We start from the raw sequence: 25,642 nt of genomic DNA on the forward strand, positions 1-25,642 counted from the left end.
CCCAAATATTTAGGTGTGGTGATAATGTTTCGTCATGTATGAAAAATGATCACATTAACATGAGTATTAATATAAATAATACATATTGACGAAATATATTTATATCATTAGTGTTAAACATGAAATTGAAAGATTGAAAGCCTATGTCTGGACAAAAGGTGGATAAATAAATACATCAATGCATAAAAAAGAATTTGAAAAGTAGTAAAAAATATATAAAGGCAGGGGAAAAGTGAACTTAATATAACAAAAAGCATTGGATTTGTTGATGTTTGAAGAAATGTGCCTACTGTATTATACAAATATTTGCCATGAAATGCATAGATATGTATAAAAATATGTATTTTTTTATTCAAAGTAAACTAGGTTACTTTATATTGCTGCACTTATATTCACACATTCATATGCAAATCAAAATGTACACATTACTGTCAGCAATATCACCATTAGGTACCTATTTTGAAATTCATGTCAAAGCCCATGTCTGTATCATGTTAATCACAGTTTCTTAAGATTCTGGCAATGGTTTTAATTCTCCTGTTACCACAGATACCACAGTGGCTTTCTACAAGAGTATTCATTTTAAGCCAGTGAGTCAAAACTCATAATTTGTCACATAACTTCCTCAGAAAGAGATTTCAAGCTGCCATTCAAAGATTTGCACAAAAATAAAATTGGCACGAGTAACAATTTTGGTGTAATCAACAGGCACATAAACAATATAACTGCAAAAAATCTCAATCTCAAAATGCTTTCTTTGACAATAGTTGACAATGTTCATTGTAGATAAAACTATCCTGACCTCTATATGCATTCTACTTGGTTGATATTGGCTGTCATGTATGTACCCTTTTGAGGGCCTCACAGTGTGAAATACAATTTCTGACCATTTTTTTTGTAAACACGAATGCGATTAGAGATTTTCTGTCATATGAATTAGGGTAACTTAATTCTGGAAAATCTGTACATGGGAAAACCAAAATGCTGTCAATAAATATACAGACTCCACAGTAAAAAAAATAAAATAAATGAAAACAGGAAAAAAGAAAAGATCAGTTCCTTGCAATAGAAGTATAAATATCATAGCTCTTTAAAATGCATGACAAAATCATCATAATCATTTCAATTACATAGCAAAACACTTGGTAACACAAATATAGAGTTATGTTATTGATTTAGCAAAACGTCATAACATCAGCATCAACTTATAAACCTTTGAAAAGATTTGAAAAATGTTTAGATACACAGATATGCTATAAATCAGTCAGTATGTTGTCCAACCACAAATAACATTCAAACACCCCTTACAAAGGAATCAGTTCACCCAAAAATCATAATTTACTCACTTTGGAACCTTACTAATTGAAGTCTATGGTCACCAAAGCCATTTAGTTACTACATATGTTCAAACAGGATTTTCATTTTTGGGTGAACTATCCCTTTAAGAGGGCCAGCTGTTTAAATATCTAGCAGCTATCAACTCACACCTCTTTCTTCACTGTTTACACTCACAGTAGACATGTCTGATTGGTCACTGCTGCGACTGGATGGCCGTGTTTGGTTACCAGCACCCTGTGAGGGAGAGCCATATGCGATTGGCACAGGGATACTGGGGAGTAAGATTATCTGTGTATCTGAGTAATATGGAGGTCTTTGAATACCAGGGGGATAGTAAAGAGGGGAAGCGATTAGAGTCCTTCTCTGGATGTGAGAGAGAGGCGGCTGAATTTGGTCGTACCCAGACGGTGACAGATATGGGAAAGGATGGAGTGCCATTCCGTAGCCTGCCCTGTTGTCTACTGCTATATTATGGTGTGTCCTAGGCAACACTTGCAGAAGGCTTTTTTCATTGCTGTTCATCGGTGATTGACGTTCTGAAATGCTCTCCGCTGACTGACTTCGTGGTAAATTTGGAGTCACAGGAGAATGCGACGTACTGCGCTGAAAAGTGGGAGTCATCCGGGGAGAATGGTTGGAGCTGCCAGGGGACAAAGAGCCTAAACAGGGGGAAAAAATGACAAAAAAAACTTTAAATGGCCTACTTGAGGTGTTTAGAGATACTTTCACTCTTGTAATTTCAGAGAGACTCTTACCATTACTAGGTATCGGTTTCCCGTTGCATGTGCGAGTGCCCCTCCCACGCAGCACATCAGACACCTTAAGGCAAAAACACATAAATGCTTGTTTAGATGAGTTACAGAAGTTATGGTGACACACATGGATAGATTATGGGGCCAATGTTGTTGTTTTTTAAATTTCAGCGACCTTTATCTTGAGAAGCCTGGAGTGGACTGACACAGGAAATAATGCTTCGCTAATGTAGCATCAACATGATAATCATGTTTTTAATGTTGTTTATATGTCTATGTGGCATTGTTATATGCTTTAAGACAAACCATGTGCAAAGTCGTAAGTCAACACCATTGCTAAGTATTTTCTCCTTAAAACTGCAGTGATCTAAAGACAGTCTCAAAAATGCGGTTTGAAATCGCTGGTGTTTCTGACGTCACAAACTACCTTGTAACCAATCACATCAATGTCCAGGTGAGCTTTAGCATATCATTAACTGCTGCGAAGCAGGGGAGTCTCAAGAGAAGCCAGTTTATCCTGGTATATTTTTCTGCTGATATGAAAAATCATGTACATTTAGCAATATAGCAGGTGAATTAGGTATATGATGTATATTACAATGTTATTATCAACTATGCCTTTCTCCACTGACGTTCTGAGTTGTTCAAAGCGTTTCAAAGGATGCTGTTTTTTAGAAGGCAGACTTGAGATGGCGAACGGCAACGGGAACATTAGCGGGTTTGTGTAACATTAGCAACACATTATTAGCTGTTTGACAACAAAGTCAAACAAAAGGCTAATTAGCAAACTAATGGATCCACGTATACTAAATGAAGCAAGGGCGTTTCATTCATAAGGCATGAAGTTGTTATTTTTCACAGGACAAAAAAAGTTTAAATATGTAATTTTGGTGATCAAAGATGAGTTTTAAGGGATATAATTATTGACTACAGGGGGACTTTATAATGTTTTAATTATGAGAAATAGATTTAAAATTCAAATCACAAATTAAATCACTAGTTGTAATATGAAATGTTATTTTGTTTATTTTTTTCTTAGAAGAAATGGTCTCCACGAGGCTTCGTACAACAATAATGTATCTTTGATGACACATCTGACTGGTAATTAAGGTGTATGGTTAATATGCAATACAACTGAGCAATGAAAGTTTTGTGAATCGCCACTTGTTGGCAGTGTTCATGTACTATATATATTCTACTGACTTTATATAACTATTATAATGAAAGACTTTTATTGAAAGATATTTCTAAATATGATGTTGATAAATCGAAAAAAGCACTTTATTTTGTAAATAAATACATAACTAGGCAAGACTAATAAATATACAATACAAATGCACTACTGCCATTCTTTCAGTTCTTACCTTTTTGTTTTTTGCTACCATGATGGCGGTGTCATTGTGGTTGTTTTTAAGACTACTGTCAGCTCCATTCTTCAGCAAGACCCTGACAATCTCTATCTGACCTCTGCCACAGGCGCTGTGTAAGGCTGTGTTCCCACTATAAGACTGTGCGTTCACATCACACCCACTCTGAATTACACAGCACACAGAAAAAAAAAACATTAATATCTGCTTCTCATCCACTCTCATACAAACACTGAGTAATAATGATTAATAGTTAAAAATTTCAGCCTCATAGTTATACATGTTCTTTCCTGTGCTCACCAACAGAGATGTACAAGATAAAAATGAAAGGAACAGACAAAAGTGATGATCAAGAAAATGACTGGCTGGATAGCTGACTCATTGGATTTGACATCACATGTGAAGTGTGAAAAAAACTCAACAGAAAAAAAGATATGCACACACACCTCGATCAGCAAGATGACCATGTCAATAGAGTTATTTTCTACAGCATGAATCAGTGCACTGCGACCGCTTTTATTATCCTGTGTTAAAAGAGAAAAAGAGACATAATAAACAATTGAACCATAGAGATCATAATACACAACTAATTGCACCGATACTGCAGGGATAGTATCACATCTGAAAGCATAAACGCAGTGGATATGACAACAAATTCACTGACCCCAGCGTTGATTTCAGCTCCACTCTCCAATGTGAGTCTTGTCAATGTTTTATCTCCTTTCTGCACAGCCAGGTGGAGGGGCGTCAGACCTTAAATTAAACAACAAAATATTCATGCAGTGTTCTAAATGATCCATTGAAGCGAGTTTTGGCATGTTTCAACAACACACTAAAACTCTGTGTTTCTAAGGACTTTTTGAATCGTGACAGCAACAGGAAATGTCTCATCTTACATTTCTTACACATGAATGAAGCCAATATCAACTGCAAGTACTGTTTAGGACAAATGATAATACTCTGAAAATAAAATAAGATCAAATAATACTAACGGTTAAGTTCAGCATACTTAAATTTCAGTTTTCTTTAGTAGTACATAAGTGGTTACAAGTGGGAATTATTGTGTCAGAATCCACAAATAAAGCTAGATGGCGATATACTTCCCTCCTTCCTGATGAGCAAAAATTTTCCAAAACATAATCATACATTCATGCATGAAAATCCATGACAAGAAGCTCTTTTTCTGTCTGCCCCCCAGTGGAACACAGAACTTCACCTTCTGAAGATGGCATGTATATTTTTCCAAAGTGTTGGATTATGACACAAACAGGATAAACGCTCATTTCCAGTTATGTATTTGCTTATATTGCTGTACTAAACAGGACCATATAGTTAAGAGAGCTGTAGTGTCAGGCAGCACATCCATTCAACTGGTGCTCACTGCAGAGCCAAATGGGTGGACCTTGACCAAGTCAAGCTCCACCTCTGTGGATTTAAGGCGTGAAGCTTAACCTTATTTTTTTACTATACATTTCCCTATGCTTATGCTACAAAACAATATGTATGTAATTCAATAAATATACCATTTTAGATGTAGGTCCAGCACTCACCCTCATAGTTCCTGATCTCCAGGTGGGGCAAAGGGTTTTGGGGGTAGTGTCTGAGGATGACAGAGAGGCAGTCTACATCTTTGTGCTCACAGCACAAGTGCAGCGCTGTCTGTCCATTACGGTCCAGAGCTCCAGGGTCAGATCCTGCATCCAGCAAAGCTTCCACCAGAAAAGGCTGATGGGTGATTACAGCCAAATGCAATGGTGTCTGAGAGAGTGAGAGAAAGAAAGAGAGTTTACTGATTCAGTTAATCAAATCCACAGTATATTTAAGGGCCAGTTATATTTAGAACACATGATCAAAACTCTCACTAACTCTTATTGCATGTTAATATGTAAGGTGCGCATCAAAAAAATCTACTACTCTGATGTCTGATAAGGTGTTAAGGTTCATTTGGACTAATAGGTTGAGTCATATCCTGATGTGGATTCCTGTAACTGTAGCTGCTAACCAGGAACTTGTCTAACAGGTTAAAGGTCAGTTCCACAGATCTGATAAGATAAAACTGGGCTAACGCCCCTTTGTAAACAGCTATGCGGTGACTTACCTAACACACAAACAAACCACTACTAAGAGCGTAAACACTAAAGGGATTTAAGGAAATAAAGAAAAGCAAAGAACAAGTAAAGCAGTAAAAGAACATATTTGTGAATAATATTTTGGTTTAAATATGCACATATTCACTCTTTATAGTATGCAAATATGCTAAAAGTAAATTTGTAATGTTTCTTTTCACTTCAGTTATGGAATGCATGAATCTCGTAAATTATTGCTTATATTTTAATATAGTAGTTTGCATCACTGGATATTACTGTCAGTCATTTCTATTGCGTTTCTATTGCAAAACAATTGTAATTCGTGCTCAGCTTCTGTGAATAGTAAAGCCCGCCTTCTTTGATTTGATTGTTGATTACAATGTCTATGGTGGTGGTTACAGCCCTATGTACTATAAACTGATTAAAGTAGAGTGATACATTTATAGAAAAACATACACTTATTTAATATTTAATAATAAAATAAAACATTCACCTATAAATTAACCAGCATACCTGTAACATACCAAAGTTTGCGTGTCTGCTTGGTGTGTACACATTAGTGAAACTTTAAAAGTAATCTTGGTCAAACCAGTCACAGAGAACTTTATTTTCGTTTCCTTCACCTGAGGTAAATTCTTGAGAACTAGCATTGTTGAAAGCAGTTAAACAATAAAGTGAAAGAAAAAAAAGGAAAAAAAAACGTCAAGGCTTACAGACAAGAACTGAGAGTCAAGATGAAAACACACAGCACTAGTTCCTTCAATGTAAGCATATACAGGCAAGGAAGCAAAAATAAAGCATTACATTAGTCACTTGACAGTTCTTGAAAATGTAAACGTTCAATCTTGCATTCAGACGTACAATAAAATCATATATCCATTGAAAGTTAGCATTTCTGCTAATATAGGAAGCTAAAACTGCATAGTAAGTCAAATAATCTATCGTGTGTGTTTTGTTGACAGAGAGGAAGATTGAGAAAAAGATAAAGAGAGGTTTGTGGTTTTTAATGATACCCACTAAAGATTAGCATCAGTTCAGGCTTGCTAGCAGGTAAAGTTGGTTATCTGCTAGCACACAGAGGGGGGGACTGGTTTGTCACTGGAGGAAGGATGTTCCAGTAAGGCACAGTAGAAAAAAAGTACAGCGAGAATGAAGACAGAAATTCCTCTGGTGTCACAATGCCTTTGGCCCTCCCTTCCTATGAAAACAACTCTCCTATTTCCCTGAATCCTGTCTGACTCACCAAGCATCACACACTCGAGTTTTGTGTGTATGTGCTAAAAGAAAAGTTACCACACACATAAAATTTGATGGGTTTTTCTTTGTGCCCAGATCAATTACTACAAATCTAATTTAGAAAAAGTGATGGATAAAACACACTCACATCCTCTTTAGACAAGGCCTGAAACAGGAAATTGTATAAGAAAGGACGTCAAATTACATTGAGAAGAGAAGTTTTAGTGCAATAGTACCTTTCTCGTTTTGCATCCAATGAACCTGCAATAACTGACCAATAAACCACCAATAAAGGTTTAAAGAGAAAATGTAAGTGCTTGGAAGAGCATGAGGGGAGAAAAGGAGGGACGAGAGAGACAGAGAAAGGGAAAGGAGGAGCCGGAAATGATCAGGCAAAGGGAGCGATGAAGGGAAGAGATAGATCAGAGAGGGAAAATCCCTTTCCTCTCCCCTGCAGTGAGTTCTTAGACTCACATTCCTGTGTGTAAACAGGAAAAAAAAGAAAGAAAAAAGGGGAATGTTGGATGAATAAGGAAAGTGATTGAAGGGAAGACTCATGACACATGCATGAGCCAAAAACACGCTCTAGTGAACTGAAACTAAATCTTGCATGATTTAGCATTGATGACTGGGCTGAAACAAAAACACACAAGGACAAGAAAAGAAAGGAAAAATAAACAGTGCACTCAATCCAAGCAACAAAGATATGAATGCTGTTTTATACATTCATGTCACACTTTTGAAATGAAATGAAACCCATTTTAATTCCATAATGTGACGTATGTGAAGCAGATTATTTAATGCAAAATAAATATTACATGGCAAAATAGAGCCAGATGTAAATAACTGAAAAATCCAGGATAAAACAGCATAAAATGTTTTGCCTGTCTTATGTGGTTTAAGCTGGTCTCCCAGCCTGACCAAGTTTGTGGTCAGCTGGTTTTAGACTGGTTGGCCATCTGGTCCCCCAGCATGACCATCTGAAAAGTGCCCAAAATGCCTCTATAACCAGTCAACAGAGCAGTGTGACCAAGCTGGGCAAGGTGGCTATTTGGCTATTGTTTAAAGTGCCCCTATTATGCTATTTTAAAGGCTAATTTTGTTTTGGAGGTCTACTACAACAGGCTTACATGCATCAAAGGTCAAAAAACGTTACATTTTCTCATAATATACATTTTTCAATGATTCTTAAACGACTCGATTGATGAATCAGCCTCTCTAAATCCCTCCTTTCCGCGAGCCTACTCTGCTCTGATTGGCCAGATGGCCCAGTCTGTTGTGATTGGTCTACCACGTACAGCGCGTGTCAGAACCTAAACGTCCATTACCATAACCGACCGTCAGCAGCACCGGAGGCTTCCTCAGTCCTCAACGATTGTACACACTTTAAAGACAGTAACAATGAAATCGATTTCACCATATCAATCCGAGCGCGAATCCGATGATGAAACGCTGGAAGAACTAGTTATTCAACCTGAACCCCCATCGCAAAGATGACTTGAGCAGGACGTTTCTCAGTGATACGCTACTCAGTTTGAGGTACATTATTAGATGTTGCAACTGTAATTCCTCACCATTAGCATTAACAAGTGTATGTTCATCAACAAACCGATGTGTATATTTCAAATTTATTGTGGTGCACATGCAGGAACTGAATCAATAACAGCGCATACATTCGCCGAGCACTAACGTAAAGGGCGGATGTAACATTGTAAAACAAATCTTGCTCCATCCTTTATCTTTACTCAAAGTAGTAAGAACGATAGATAATCTGCATTAATAGACACAATTTTAGGTAATAGTGGTCCACAGCTGATTAGCAGAACCATTTCGGTAAGACAGTGATAACGTGATTTAGCCGTTAGCCGGAAACCTACACAATACAAAACACAAAACTACATATTTTGAACACCAGGAAGAAAATATATACATCAATGGTTATTTATACTTACAGGTTGTGATTCTGAGGAACACGCTGGTCCAAATAAACTGAGAACTGATCTTTCAAGAGCAAGCGTTTTGAACTCCCGCGAAGATTTAAGAAACAGTTGTCAGTAAAATAACCCGGGCAGACAACGTGCAACATAGGGGGCATTATGGAAATGTATCTTCTAGTGACGTAGAACCGCAGGTTTCGAATGAAAAACAACTCGTTAAGGGGGTTCAGAGTCGATTCTTTCTTTTGGGAGACAATAACTTTATTTATTGTGCACTTTCGACTTTACAACTTTGCAGAACGTTTACATTCACAAACAGCTATATTACACACTGCAAGAAAGGGAATATTCGAAAAACCATAATAGGGGCACTTTAACATTAACATTAAATGACACAAGTTGACAGGAGGAAGTTTTAACTTTAAAAATCAAAAATAGACACTTTTTTTAAGTAACATGCACTAATGAATCATTCACAATAAGACCAGGAACATGCATTAAGGAAGTCAACAGGCACTATTGATGATATGCTTTATGCTTGAAATGAAAGCTAATATAGATATGCATAGTTAACTTATGGGTTAGTCTTTCTGTGAAGATTTCTCCGGGTCTCTTACTTGTAGTAAAAGCAGACAGGAATGTTTTACAATTCAGGGTAAAAAATAGATAAAAAGATAAGCATGTTACAAGAGTGCAGGAGAGAAAGAGAGACAGAGACAGAGAGAGAGAGGGAGGGAAAGTCCCTTTTAATACCCTTCAAACCTCAACACAAGGTATGTTGAGAAACAACCCAGGGTGTGAGAGGGGGGTCATGTGACTTCTCGGAATAAGGATACTTAAGTTCAGATGCATACAGCAGCCGCTTTAACTGTGTTTGCACATACACTCATACTAGTATAAAAACATACATACTCCAGTAAACTGAATTCACTGACAGGCCATGCAAACAACTCATCAGCTGCAGTCTTGCTTGACTGATAATACGCAAAACACATTTGTCATGTGCACATACACACACACACACACCCACACACACATCATGCTTCTTCTCATGTGCATTTAAAATGTCAGTGTCAGTGTTGGTCATGACAGACATGTTGGAGGACAAGATTTACAAAAGAGTGGAGCTGAACCAGAGACATGGCGATACAAGTCATTCTAACATGTACAATTTCTAGTGATAGTAATAATGATAGCTGTAGTAACACTTTCCTCTTTATTGTACCAGTCAGCTGTGTGTGTGTCTGCCTGCCATTATAACATCACATTAATCATTGTATTCCCTCACTAATCTTGGATTTGGAAACACCAAAACAGTAATTTTCTTCAAATGCTGCAATAAAAGTTCATCAAAACTCCATCTAAGCTTCAAAGACATGCTAATGTGCAGTTCACATTTCTGGGGAAATAAGAATTGAACACAGGATATAACACAAATGTTAACCTCAACAATCTGACAGAAACAAGTTTCAGCCCGCGGCTAAGACATACACGCAGCTTCTGGTAACTGCTGGCTGCCTGTGAATATACAAGCATTCGTGTTTGTGTGTGTGAAAGAGTGCGTATGTACGTCAAGTGAAACCTAAATGTGAACTTGAGGTAATTTTTGATGGCTGGTTAGACATGCAATGGCGGTAATTGATAATGCGGTTGAGTGACAGTGGTGGAAGTAAGGGTTAACGCAACTAAGGAGAAGAGCAGGATGTGAAAGCCTGGGAACAGTCTGACAGGTCTGTGCACTTACAATGCTGCTGACACATGGAAGCAAGATGCAGCGAAGCACACAGTGTGTTGTGGTGGCCATGTGGTGAGCACACAAGTGGGCAGGCCAGTGACTACTAAAGGTGCTCAAATAACCGCAAACAGTACGGTGGCACTGCCTGAGAACAACAGTGCCCTAGGAGTAATTTCCTCTTCTGTTTAAACCTAAGCTAAATGTATCATGTAACAGTTAAGAACACTATTGTGGAAATTTACAGTTAACCAACATATGCCCCACAGGGACAAGAACTCAGGTTTAACTAGCCCGGTGTTGTTTGTTAAATCCTCTCAATCCAACAATCACTAACATTGAATCCCTTCTTTTCTTTTACACCCTGCTGCAAAGGCCAATGTAGGTAATAACACTTTACAATAAGGTTCAATTCATTAATTTTAGTTAATGCATTAAATATCATGAACTAACAATACAATTTTATTTTACAATTACAATATTACAATATTTCCTCCAGTATTTCTGCTATAATTATGACAAAGTCGCTTGTTTTTATAAACAGAAACTGGAAAACAAGCAAAAACAATTGTTACTGAGAAGAAAAATAAACTTTTAAAAAAATATATGATTTCTTGATTTTTTAAGTGTTTTAATAGTATTAATAATAATTTGAATAATTTAAAGGGATAGTTGTCACTAAATTCTGACTTTATATCTGCAATTGACCCTTCTCAGGGAATTTGATTGACAGGCGATCTGACTAATCATAATCCGCCATTCGCCGAATCCGCCATTTGCCGAATCCGCCATTTTTGTCCGACAAAGCAGTCAGGAGCAGAGGTGTCAAGTAACGAAGTACAAATACTTCGTTACCTTACTTAAGTAGAAATTTGGGGTATCTATACTTTACTGGAGTAATTCTTTTTCAGACGACTTTTTACTTCTACTCCTTACATTTTCACGCAATTATCTGTACTTTCTACTCCTCACATTAAAAAAATTGGCCAATTACACAAACGGTTTAGATCTGAGTCCCGCCTCCTGAATAGACATCGCTAAACTGATTGGCTTTGTGGTGTCTTTCTAACTTGTGAGAGGCTGTAGTCATATTTGGTTGTGTGAAGCGCCAAAACTCGTCCGAAGGAAACATAGTAAGTGAGGGAGAAATCGGGGCAAATCACGTCAAATATTGATTCAGAGAGAGAGAGAGAGAGAGAGAGAGAGAGAATTGCTTTTTTTTTCCTACATTACTTTTACTTTTATACTTTAAGTAGTTTTGAAACAAGCTTTTTACTCAAGTGAAAGTATAAAAGTACTTGAGTTGATACTTCAACTTCTACAGAAGTCTTTTTAAACCCTAGTATCTATACTTCTACCTGAGTAATGAATGTGAATACTTTTGACACCTCTGGTCAGGAGAGTTAGTAGATTAACGTTGGAGGATTTGAACTTGAAAAACAAAGTTTTCCGCGGTTAAAACACCATTCTTTCTTATGTTCTTTAATGTTTATTTGATGCTATAAATGAACTAGAAGGAAGAGAAGATCGGTTCACAAGCAGCTTTAAGAGGCTCTGCAGCGATCTGTCAGACACATTAAAGAGCCACAAAACGGTATTTATTGTTTAAATTTCTTTAAAAAAATGACCAGATTTGAAAGTTGAGACTTGGTGTGTGGCGTGAGAGCAGCGTTGCTTGTCGGACATAGCAACAGTAACTAAAGTCTTTGCGAACGGTCAATTGTGACTTTACATCACACAATTCTGAGATTTGCAAGATTTCTGAGAATTGCGAGATTTAATCTTGCAATTGCGAGAAAAAAAGTCAATTACCTTTTTTATTCCATGGTGGAAACAAGCTGCCATATCAAGTTGTTTCATACCTGTATGAATTTCTTTCTTCTGCTGAACACAAAATAAGATATTGTGAAGAATACGGGTAACCAAAAAGTTGATGACTTCCATATTGACTTCCCATTGACTTCCAAAGTATAAATATAAATCAACTGTTTGGTTACCAACATTCTTCAAAATATCTGCTTTTTTGTTCAGCAGATGAAATAAATTCATACAGGTTTGAACAACTTAAGAGGGAGTGAATGATGAAAGATTTGGGTGAACTATCCCTTTAACAAATAAAACCTTATTGTAAAATGCTACCTTTTTTGCTGTGTTTGTATACACCTTACCTGTCGTAGGTTATTGAAAATGTCCAGGTCTTTGTGGGCCCGTCGAAATATTTCAATAAGCCAACTGACCAGTTGGATGTTCTCCTTGACCACAGCAATGTGAAGAGGTCTGCAAATAATACACACATGCATTAATTACATAAACACAGAAATAACAGCAAAAGCAGCATGCATAGTCCTGTAAATTCATTAGCATTTAACCACACAAACAAAACTAGTACCATCAAAATGTATTGTGATGCATTTCTTGTAACCACACAGGGTTGACTGTCTTTTCTAATGGCCCGCACAAGTCAGCCAATGAGTTCAAATGGTTGACTGCATGACACTTCACCTGGTGGACTAAAGGTTTGTAAAAACAATCATGTGTATGACTCATCTTGTACACAGTGGCTTTTAATGCAGCCAGTGTTGGTGAGTACAGGGAAATGCTTATCTCCCTATCATTTCACAGAAAGCCTCTCTGAGGTGAGAGTGTAGAAGTCAAAGTTTGGGAAGAGGAAGAAAACATTGTGTGAGAAAGAGAAAGGGACTCTCATGAAATCTTTTTAATAATTTTTTTCTTTTTCTAAATCTGCTTCCAGTAACAGCTACTTTGGTTTGAAGTCACTTCCTGCCCTCAGGGACAATGGCACCGTTCTTTCTGTTTTGAATACTAATTATCATTATATTTACTGTTGCATTAGGGGCTTTCTGTGCTTTTCAGACTCCTCTAGCAGAACTTCCCATGAAACCCTGAGAAATTTACAAAGAAGAACCTTGCACTGACTTAAAACACAAGCACGATATATATTCACAACTTATCTGAAGAGTATAACATGCACAATTTGCATACCAATTGATCACTATAAAATGCAAAACAATATTAAACCAGTGGAATCAATACTATGTGCAGAGTGCAACAACATATATGGGCACAGAATATTGCATATTATAAAACAAATATCTGAAGCATTGCAAACATACAGAAGTCATCAAGATAAAATATATTATAATTTTTAAACACTTTTTTAGCACGACTAACACTTAGGGTTGTTATCAATGCAGACATCAATGTAGAATGTTCATTTCTTGCATTATGAACTATAAAGCAGTTCTTATGTCAAGAATGTTAATAGGCCCTGATGGGAAGTCATACTGCAACAGCTGGAAAAATGAGAGAGGGATAGAAAAAAGGGAACAGTGAAGAACAGGGGCTCTCATTGTTTATATTGTCTTTTGACTTGTATATTGAGTCACTGTGGGATGAAACAAGCCGGAACACAGACAGTGGGAAAGCCAATGATTTGAATTATGGAGATGATTCATATTCCTAGTGATAAATGTAAATATTGTCCTATAATTGGCTGTTGCAATTGCCTCATGTGGGTTATTCCATTGTGGCAAGATTTTGGAAATAAAACAGAGAGAAGGAAATCAAGTACTGCACATATAACCACAAGTGTATAAGAACATGTATAAGAACAGGTGATATAACATAAGATCAAAGAAGATTTTCTGTTTGGATCAACAGTCACCATACAATCAAATTCCTCCATGAAGCATCAAATCAAAAGAGGAAGAGAAGAGCAATCTAGTCAAAATGAATACAAGCTGGTCTGACTCAGGCTATGACCCGCCTGAACTGCCTGTTCCTTGCTTTTGATAAGAAAGCAGAAGAGATTATTAGTAGCTTAATTCTTTCTTTATTTGCCTCCTTTCCTGTAAGTGAGCTCAATGTTAGCGTACTTCAGGAAATCTCATGCTTTTTCAGTTCTGCCATCAGGGCCATGTGTTCAGCCCTTGTGACAAGACCCTGTTTTGGATCAAGGAGTCTTTATCAGGTTTGAGAATTGTATGTTGTTTACACAAAACAAGTAAAACTGGCCTGTGTCATGTAGCAAAGGCCACATAAGGCATATGGGGCAGATCAAAACTGCAAGTAGAGCAGCACGAAATGAATAAATCTCTGCCTATTGCATTTGCAGTAAGCGTTGTAATAGTACAATAATACATGGGTCTTCAAAGTCGTCAAGGAACGGAAATGGCAATCGCTTTCTCTATTGGGACTTATATTTGAGTAAAAAAGCTTCTCAAACAAGACAAACTGTAGGGCAGGACTTGATTTTGTCAACCAGGAATTGATTGGTTCATTGTTGTTTGCTAATTTCTGCGATCTAATCTGAGTAACAGGTTACTGGAGGGGAACTGCACACATCACCAGAGAAGAGATTAAAGTCAGCATGAAATGGAAGTTGTGATAGTCTTTTCTTCCCTATTATGATGTACAGGGTGGGCCGTTTATATGGATACACCGTAATAACATGGGAATGGTTGGTGATATTAAAGTCCTGTTTGTGGCACATTAGTATATGTGATGGTCACCACCCATCTTGAGGAGTTTGCCCCCTCACATATACTAATGTGCCACAAACAGGACTTTAATATCACCAACCATTCCCATGTTATTACGGTGTATCCATATAAATGGCCCACCCTGTATATCAGAGTGAAACGGCTTCCCGAACAAGAAAAAATGTAGGGTGGGACTTGATTTTGTCCTTTGGGAATTGATTGGATCGTTAGATGGTTGTCGTTTACTATTGCTGTGATCTCATGTGAGTGACAGGTTGTCCCGCCCCTCATGCCAATAAACACATCATAAGAGAAGAAATGAGAAATCGCTGCAAGATTTTGATGAAAGATTACGAGGGCACATGAATTTAACAACAAAAAAACAATGTGCACGGATAATAATTATTAGCCAGAACGGCAATATTACATAAAAAAATAAGGATTGAATATTTTAACATGCAATTTAAACCTCATAATAAAATTAATAAATACATTAAAATGGTATATTACTGTTATTACAGGTCAGGCTTAAATACAACACAATTTTATACAACATTTAAAAGACCCTCCTCCATCTGTATTCACCAAGGGGTACTTGGGCTGAAACCGCAAGGGCTGAGATTGTCACGATTATTCTTAGTTTCACCATCATGGACTTTTAGTTTGTTTTCACCAGTTTCCTGTCTTCCTTTGTTCAGTTTTCCCACCACTCTTTAGTTGTCATGGTAACAGATATGATTAGTTTTCAGTTCAGCTGTGTGTCATTAATTACCCTCGTTTTCCTTGCTGTTTAAGTTGCTGTGTTTGTTCACCCATTGTCTGGTCATGTTTCCGCATAGCGGTTGGTTTTGTTTGCTTGTCTTGTTTTGTATTACCTTGCGAGTGGATTAAAGACGTAATACCTGATCTTCATCTTCATTGTGTGTTCCTTGCAACTGCTGGTAACACTGATATAGTCAACCCGATCTCACGGCAATTTGTACGAATTTTACGAAGTGGCTAATTCATACGAATTCATACTTCCTCACTCATACGATTTTTACTAAATCGTATATATTTTACGAGTTGCCCAATTCGTGTGAATTCGTACGAATGACCTACCCCTGACCCCGCCCCTAAACCTACCCATCGCTGGGGTTTAGATAAATCGTATGAATTCGTACAAGTGAGATCGTGCAAATTCGTACGAATTAGCTACCTTTTACTCACTCGTACGAATTTGTACAAATTGGTCGTGAGATAGCGTTGGATATAGTGCATACAGAAAAAAAAAACAAAAAAAATACAAACAGGTAGCCTTTCATTAAATCTGTCTGCAAAAAGATACTTTATATTTTATATAATTTTTGTGGCTGACAAAGAAAAGCCAACTTTGTGTTTTGGATAGAAATAATGTACATAAAGATATTTAATGTACATACTAATGTTAACTAACTGGCCATTTATCTTATGTTCTTGTCACATTTGATGGCCAATTAGTTTTACATTAGTATGTAAATTATAGGCCTTTTTTTGTCACATATCTGTCTGTGTGATAATCACTGGCATTGCTGTCACTTATACTGCAGGTCAGAATTTAGTTTCTCTCTCTCTTTCTTTTCGACAGATGAAACTCTCTGGGTTCCTGGAAGTGACTGAGAGTTAGTTAGACCGCAGCCCCAGATAAGGCTCAGGCTGAGACTGACGTAGGAACCTGAACATCATCAGAAGGAGATGAAGGGCTCATGGCGGGGCAGTGGCGCATGTGTGGCATCCTGTACAGCCCAGAAACACAAACCTCTAACATCCCCTGTAGCACACAGGCCTGCTGCTGCTGTAGCAAACAAACTCAGAGGCTGAGACAAGACATAAACAGCCTGAGCCAAACACATCGAATCGAATCCAAGAAAACTTTGGCATTACTAAGACCATACATTACTGTTTGTGAAACAGAAATACGCGTCGATCCAAGTCTGTCACTTTGTTTCTCATGTGAAACACAAATGAAGATATTTTGAAAATTGTTTTTGTCCATATATGAAAGTCAATGGGGTCCAAAAAATATACATTGGACCCCATTGACCTTCATTGTAGGGACATTTTTCAAAACATCTTCTTTTGTGTTCCATAGAATAAAGAAAGTCATACAGGTTTGAAACTACATGAGGGTGATAAATGATAGAATTTTTAAAGCATGCATGACCTGTCATGTAATCTTATGATGCTTCATACAAATTCGTAGACTACAAGAGAGGAAAAAGGAGGAGAAAGTGGGTATGAAGAGTTGAAATGGACAAATTCGTACACAGGGATGTAAGCTTACAGTACAGAGTGAAAGGGGGGAGAGAGAGAGTGATAAGCAACAGAGAAAAAGCGGTAAAGGAGGAAGTGAAGAGCGGATGTTTGGGTTTTTGAGCCCATTCATTTTAAACACACAAGGCAGTGAAAAAAAAGATGAAAGAGAGAGAGAGAGAGAAAGACACCTGAAAAAAACCGCAGTCACACAACAGACTCGCACTCACATCAGGCTTTCCCGAAAATGAGGGTCTGTGAAGTACTGAGAAGAAAACAAGGTGAGAGCACGAGACACCCTTTGACGCAAGAGCCAGGACAGAGCACACACAAGGGGGAGGGCAGTGTGTGAGAAAAAAGATAGAAAAAAAAAGATAGAGATTGTTGTTTTTCGGTTTGTGTAAATGCAGTTGATTTAATAGCATGATTGACATACAGTATGTGCATGCAAACAATAGACAGAAACCAGGAAATAGGGATCTACTGGAAACTAAAACTTTGCTAAAAATGTAAGCAACATATCAGTTCAGGGAGGATATGTGGTTTAAAAAAAAATCTCACCAATTAGAAAGCCAAACAAAATATCAACAACATTTTATTGAGAAAACAGATCACCCTAGCAGGTCACCTCATCGTTTGCATGTTATTTTGGGGTGGTGTGGCGCAATGGATAAGACACATGCCTTTGGTGTGAGAGACCCGGGTTCGAATCCAATGTGAGACACCAATGTGTCCCTGAGCAAGACACTTAACCCCTAGTTGCTCCAGAGGCGTGCGACCTCTGACATATATAGCAATTGTAAGTCGCTTTGGATAAAAGCGTCAGCTAAATGAATAAAATGTAAATGTAAATGTAAATTTTAAACTTGCACATGAATTGTTTTTGTTCTGTGGAACATAATAGGTGAAATTCTGAAGAATTGTTCTGGTGGCTCTTTTCCATAAAATTACAATGACAAGCAAAAGCACCACAAAAGTGGTACATATGACTTGTGGGCTGCATTACATTTTATCATGCATTTCTTAGGAATCTAACCCATGACACTGGTGTTGCTAGGCATGTACTATTGCTGTACTATTTGAATGTCAGGAACGCTCTATCTTCTTTATAAAAGAAACAAACATCAATTTAAGTTGTTATTCACTGATATTCTTCTAGGGAGTAGAAGAAGAAGTTCAATCAAGTCAGTGATTTGAACTTTGAGAACAGGAACAGTGTTATTTGAGACTTAAACCATTCAGACAGATTTTGTGAATCGGACTAAGTGATTCATTAAAAGATTTGATCTGGAATCACTGCTTCTTCAATGCACTCTCATTAAAGGGATATTCATTTTAGTTCACCCAAAAATTGTCTCATAATTTACTGACCCTCAAGCCATCCTAGGTGTATATGACTTTCTTCAAACTTTCGCCAAACACAATCAGAGTTATATTAAATAATATCCTGGCTCTTCCCAGTTTGTAATGGCATTGAATAGTGGACAAGTTTTTGAAGCTCCAAAAAGCACATTCATTCATCATAAAAAGTCATCTGTCTCCAGGGGTGTAATAAAGGCCTTCTGAAGCGAAGTGATGGGTTTTTGTAAGAGAAATATCCATATTTAAAGGGGACATATCATTAAAATCAGACTTTTTCTGTGTTTAAGTGCTATAATCAGGTCCCCGGTGCATCTACCAACCCAGAAAACGTGAAAAGTGACAACCCAGTATCTTTGTTTTGGTAAGCCTTTCTCTGCAAGCATGTCACAAAATAAGCTAATCAGATTTCGCTCTCCTTCTGACATAGGAAGGGGATCTTATTATAATATTACCTTCCCTTAAACTGCACGTTTCCACCACGCGCCGCCATTTGGTTTTTGCAAGTGACAACAGTGTAACCAGTTCTAATGCAATGGCAAAAGTTTGAGCAAAGCATGCAAACTGTTCTGTCGTTGGTTGCAAAGAACCAAAAATTGTCACAGTTGTCTTATAAAGACCTCAGGGAACTGTGTCATCTTGTGTAAAAGTTAAACATGACGGAACATGCAACTCGATGAGATGAATCAATGTAATTCCACAACAACTGCATAAATGTATCCAGTATCCACTAATCATTCATAAACGTCCAGGACAGGTGCAGTCTAAAAGTTGCAACCTCTTCCTGAGTCTCTCCATAAGGCTGCACTCCGCTACTAGTTATTTCTGAGATTTTGGATGAGTGAGATTATTTGTGTGTTTTGTTATTGTATCCGAAGCTCGTTTAAAGGATCGGCCCTCTTCTGAACGGGGGCGGGGAGCAGCAGCTCATTTGCATTTAAAGGAACACACACAAAAACAGCGCATTTTTGCTCACACCCAAAAAGGGGCAAGTTTGGCACGATATAATAAATGATCGGAGGAGTATTTTGAGCTGAAATTTCAGAGACACATTCTGGGGACACCATAGATTCATATAATATCTTGTGAAAAGGGGCATAATATGTCACCTTTAAAACTTTATAAACTATAATCACTGGCTTCGGGCAAGTGCCGTACACGCGTTGGAGCTTCAAAAACTCAGGCACTATTCAATGCATTACAAAGCTGGGAAGAACCAGGATATTATTTAGTATAACTCTGATTGTGTTCGGCTGAGAGAAGAAAGTCATATACACCTAGGATTAGAGTTCTCAACGGGTCGGGTCAGCCCGACAAACCCGACGGGACCCGCGGGTTCGGGCCGGGTTCGGGTCGAAAATATAATCAAATGACTCGGGTCGGGTCGGACCTCGGGCTTAATCTTTTCCGCTCAGTAAAAAAAAAAAAAAAACATTTATTAATCATCGCTGCTGTTCACCGTAAAGAAAGTCTGGCTGCTGCGTGTAACGTGCATCATGGAGAGGGGCGGGGGCAGACCTGACGCCTCTGCGTGCGCGCCTTTATTATAGCCTGGAGAAGAAGATGGAGTTGGTGAGAAGTAAACTTGCCGCAGGTGAATTTACCGTCGCTACTACAGCCTATTTATATATTTAAAGTTTATTGTTTCAGTTGTTTGTATTGTTAAAAGGCGTGAACATTAAAGGTTGATTTGAATTCCCATCAACTGGTCATGATAATACGTGTATGAGAGAAAAAAAAAATCTGACGCGGCGTCGGGCCGCGGGCCGGGTTCGGGCAGATAATTCATGTTTATATGTCGGGTTACATCGGGTCCGGGCTTTAAAAGCCACGGGCCGGGTCGGGTCGGGTTGTAATTTTCAGGCCCGTTGAGAACTCTACCTAGGATGGCTTAAAGTCAGGGTTGGCAATTTTGAGCGTCTAGCAATAGCAAGCCAGCTTTGAAAGCATGAGATCCCACCCTCCCTTCAGAGCGTCTTCAAAGCCACGCCTCCTTCAAAACACATGAACGCACACAGCAGAGTTTGCAGAGCGTCACGAAACGAGAGACAGCATTAAATTACCTCATGTCTCAAAGCACATGAACAAAAAAACATTACAATAATAATGAACGTAAACAACTTCAGAGCTCTTATTTACCACCTGACTGCTGCAGTTCATGTCAGTGTTGATAGTGTTGACATAGAAACACATAAATCCGAGTCTGAGGACGTGAACAGCTCGTCTGAACAGTAGAAAGTCACGGGTTGCCATCTTGAAATAACAGTTATGACACGTTGTGAACACAGCATAAGCTCGTTGTTTTGGTTTAGAAGGAACTGTAAGACTGCGGTTTGTTTACGGCACCCAGTGACTGTGTCTACAACGCGGTGATGACCCGTGATGTCAGCGCGAACAGGATGTGCGGAGGTATGGAAATGCATATGTTGACAGGTAGGACATTGTATCATTGCATTCGGACCAAATGACTTACACAGAAGATACATGTACATGGTTTAAAATTTAGACCACTTCTATTATTGATTGCTTTCAGGATGTGAAGAGAGTTTCAACCAATAGTATAGAAAAATGTTTTATAAAACAAATTTCCTACCTTTAAGGGTGAGTAAATTATGGGATAATTTTCATTTTTGGGTGAACTATTCCTTTAATACATCATAAGAAGCTAGGCCGGGTTATCAGTGAATAAGGACTTTTAGTTTATTAAATGTTGGTCTGTTTCTCATAATATGGCTTTAGAATATCTCTAACAAATCATATGAACCAATTTTATGATACTTTTGTGCCCATTTTAAAGCTTGAGGTCCCTGTTCATTGGAACTACATGGAAAAGAGCATAATTTACTCACTCAGTCAAAATATTTTCATGTGTGTTCTGAAGATGAATGAAAGTCTAAAGGTGCAGTCACATTTTCATAGGCAAAATCCATTCATTTCAATAGGAATCTACAGTATGCAATTGGGAATTTTGTGTAAGGGCAAAATATTTCCCCATGCAGATTTCGCAATGGGTTCAACAGATTCACCCTATTGACCAACTGAAAGTTGCTTTGTTTTAAAGTGACATTTGTGTGTGCTGTGCTTCATACATCAATACACTATTGACAATAGACTGTGGACCAATGATCTTTTAAGTGGTATAGGTTTTATGGGATGAGTCAAATCAAATCTGGTTAGTAAAAATACGCAGTGCTCCATATATCATCACATTTCTCAAAAAGGGAATAGGCTTCATTTGCTTACTAAGCATTAAATGCTCATAGCAATGTTTTTAACAGCTGCTGACTAAACCTTGATATCAATATTGCGTGACACCAGGTGTCATTTTTGGAGAAGTTTCACTCACATAATAAATTATATTTTCATACTGAGTGAAGGTTCAGATATTACAGTAACACGTACATGTATTTGTGTTCATGCCAAAGCCTGAGGGAACCAGAATGTTCATCTCTGGCATCCCCATGACCTACAACACTCAACTAAGCCCTGAAACAGCAGCACGTGAAATATCGAAAACCAGTTTCTCTCAAATACTCTTACTCATACCCACAAGCCATACCCTCCTCTTGAATCAGTCTCCCTTTCTCTCTCTCTCTCTCTCTGTCTCTCTCTCTCACAAAGAACAGATAATCTCTTTCTTTGGAGTTGATCATTACCAGATAAGATGATTTTGGTGGGCTCAGTGATCTAGTTGAACAGGAATTGTAACAACAGTGATGAAATGTACTGGGTAACAGGGGTCACAATGACTCCCTACTAAAATCTTGTCTCTTGTGATTCAACATAAACAGTAGGCACGTCTACATATATTTTTAAACACACTGGATCTATGACTTTTTTGTTTGTTCTGGATGACTAAGCAAGAGTCAGAGTGATATATCAAGGATAATCTGGAATTTCCAAAAAAAGCAAACAGAAAGTACATGTCACTGATACTCATAATTTACCTAAAGATACTAATAATAAACCCATGTGCAGTGTAACAGTGAATCCGACTATTTAAATATACAGTAAAAACTATAAAATATGGTCTGATCTACTTCTTTACCTGTTTAAAATTCTCTGTTGGAATGCATGACGGCCCTGTGACAGTTTTGAGGGATGTTGTTTAAGCTTAATCAGTTCTTAGACTACACCATACCACAAAATGAGACCTCATGAAAGGGTGAAAGACTCACGTGTCACCATCTTCATCCTGACATGTTGCCGCAGCAATATCTGCCAGCAGCCGCTCTGTGCTTTCCAGCGGCGGAGGAGGCGAAAGAGTGGGAACCGGAATAGCAATGGATTTCTGTTGGCTGTAATGCCGAGACCACTGCAAAAATGGATAGCCTGCTATAACTACAGAGAAGAAAAAAAATATTAATATTAACCAAAACAAACATGCATATCAAACCGACACTAATGAAAAAGAGTTAATTGAAAAGTTGGCCAGGTCATAATGAAAAATTAACCTTTTTACCAGGTCCTTGCATTTTACCAGCTAAGAAGAAGTAAAAAGAGATGTTTGCTAATAAGTTGCTAATGCTTGAGCTCAATTTTGGAAAGATGCAGTGTGGATACATTTGGTTTAGATGATCTTTATGACAAAATAAGATTGTTCTGCATAGCACACTATCAAGAGCAAGAAATAGACCAGTAACAGGAATGTATTCATACCAGTGTGTGACGCTTTCAGCATACTTATGTAGATTATTATTTGTATGTTAGATTAAATGTATAAGGAGACCGAGGAATGTTGTAACACAAGGTAGGATGTAACACTCTCAGTTAAATGAATGAGAAATTGGCTAAAGGGGTTATCATATGGCCACCACCACCATCTAGGTTTTAATCAGAGCTGTGAAGATAGACTATACAACATCACACCTAAGATAACAGCACTCAAGCTTTTTATCAACTAATAAAAAAAATAATAATAATAATAAAAAAAAAACTTTTGGAGGGTCTGGGACAGGTCATTGTATTGACAAATTAATGCACATAATTTATTAAGTCTATGTTTACTAAATAATAGGCCTATGTGGATAGTATGTTACGATTTTGGTAACATAATAATAAAAAATAAATAAACATTATATATTATAATACTCATCGGTTTCACCTGCATACATGTTAACCCACTGACACGTTTTGAAAACAGCTCAACCAAACATCCTGCTGATTAGCTCAACGGTTTCGCGTTGACTATGGTTCGAGCTTGGACTGACCATGACTGCGCAATCATATTGCGGACGCACTCGTTCCACCCGAACGCACATACTTTCAAAATGACACAAACCAATGACATACACCAAGTAGTATGAACAAGCTAAATTACACAAAGTCATCCAAGTTTTGCGCTTAAAATAATAATCAGAGATCAGTCAAAATAAACATATTGTAAACTTACGACATGGTGTTACGAACTGAGAGTCAACGCTCGGGAGACGACGAAATGAGTTGATTATCAGCGGTGCATCTGTGTGTATTTGACCCACGGCAGAGTCCTTCAACTCTTTAGCACCCGGGCTATGTGGAATATTTCTTGGACCACTGGTGTCATGATCCACATCCGGAGGGAAAGGACGTTTCTTTATCGGACGCGTGTTGCACTTAGGGGTTATAGGTCCGGTTTGTGTGGGACCCTCACGCGTCCTGTTTGCCCTGACATCCCCATCATCTGTTTGAGTTGTCTGCGAAACTGATCCATCACAACTGTCCCGTGATTCAGGGGGAAGAATCCCGTGTCCATTGCTGAACTTGTGCTTCGGTTTCACCTGTCTTTCTGGAGTATGTTTAGGGCGACCTTGGTCTCCCGGTTGCGCGCAGCTCCCACGCTCTCTGGTTTTGTTGGTAAGATCCAGTGGCACAGATCGCACAGTGTGGTTACTGCCGCTCATTGTCATTGTCCTCAGGTAGGCGATATATGGGTCCTAGACGAATCCTTTTATTAACATTATGTCAATATGACTAACTTGACTCGGTCCCAAGATGAGTATCAGCTCTTGCTGCCCAGATTAAACAACATACTTACATGCTTTGCTCAAGATGTTTTAGCACAGCTCACTGAAGCATTTAAATTCATAGTCTTCGCTTATGCACAAAGTTTTCTATTAAATGGTCAGTTAAAAAAATAAACCTGAATAAACATCCTAATTAATTTCACATGCAATTAGAAGAATGCCATTTTAGGGCAATGACAATATGTCATGTGCATTATTATTATTATAGGCTATTATTGATCACGCGCTGCAGTCATGATGATAACCTCTGCGCTGTGCTGCTCGCTGGCTCTATGATCTGAACTGAATTCAGAGTCTCCCTCTCTCATTCACTCAAATTAGGAAGTAGGTGGGTGAGTGAACTGGGGTTTTCCCTTGCAGCTGTAACTGAATCGTTTGTATTACTACCCATTTGCGAAACGATTAAGCGCTCTGCAGAAGGTCTGTGCAGTTGAGATAAAAAAATAAATAAATAAAAACTAGTAGCATATTTATTAGTAGGCTACTTTGTACTTGGCATTATTATGCACATTGTTATCACTTTTACGCGTCGTATGAAGTGAAAGGTTTCATGGAATCGGTTTCGGTTTAATTGTTCGACGACGGTGTTTGGCATATTTTGACGTATTGTCTGGCTATTGATTTTTTGTTTGTTTTTTTCATCAGTGCAGCTGAATGTGTCGCGAGCTGTTGGATAGCAGGTGTGCAGTTTTGCTTTCCTTTTAGCCGTAGCTATACTCTTTCTCTTTTTTCGCTTACTCTGGTGCCTGGTAGGAAGCGGGCTGGATCTCCGGCGGGGATCTCCCTCACAGCTGTTGTCGGGAAACCTGCCAGGCTCGACCTCTTGTCTTCCTGTAGCCCATTTCAGCACATTCACATTGGGATCTCATTAGTGACTGATTGATAAGAACTGATAAGATAGGGTCATTTTCTTACATTAGAGATTTGATTTATGACTCATATATCGATGACAACAGCAACTTACTGTCTTTCACATGCTATCTCAACATCTTATCTGGAAAGCACCCCCATTTTGATCAGATCCCTTAAAGATGCATAGCCTAGCTGTAGCTAGTG

General features: G+C 38.1%; 1 protein-coding gene across 1 annotated transcript; it reads right to left on the bottom strand.

Moving 5' to 3' along the window:
- Positions 1-359: 359 nt before the first annotated feature.
- Positions 360-24,865, bottom strand: bcl3 (BCL3 transcription coactivator). Its single transcript, XM_084384936.1, has 9 exons — positions 23,974-24,865; positions 22,760-22,922; positions 12,618-12,726; positions 5,008-5,215; positions 4,122-4,210; positions 3,904-3,981; positions 3,455-3,622; positions 2,094-2,157; positions 360-1,997 (listed from the first exon to the last, which is right to left on the bottom strand). Exons 1-9 carry the CDS (start codon positions 24,467-24,469, stop codon positions 1,477-1,479), a joined length of 1,896 nt encoding a protein of 631 aa, XP_084241062.1. The 5' UTR covers positions 24,470-24,865; the 3' UTR covers positions 360-1,476.
- Between the last annotated feature and the right edge of the window lie 777 nt (positions 24,866-25,642).

This window comes from Rutilus rutilus, assembly GCF_951802725.1.
Source record: "Rutilus rutilus genome assembly, chromosome: 17".
Taxonomy (NCBI): Eukaryota; Metazoa; Chordata; class Actinopteri; order Cypriniformes; family Leuciscidae; genus Rutilus; species Rutilus rutilus.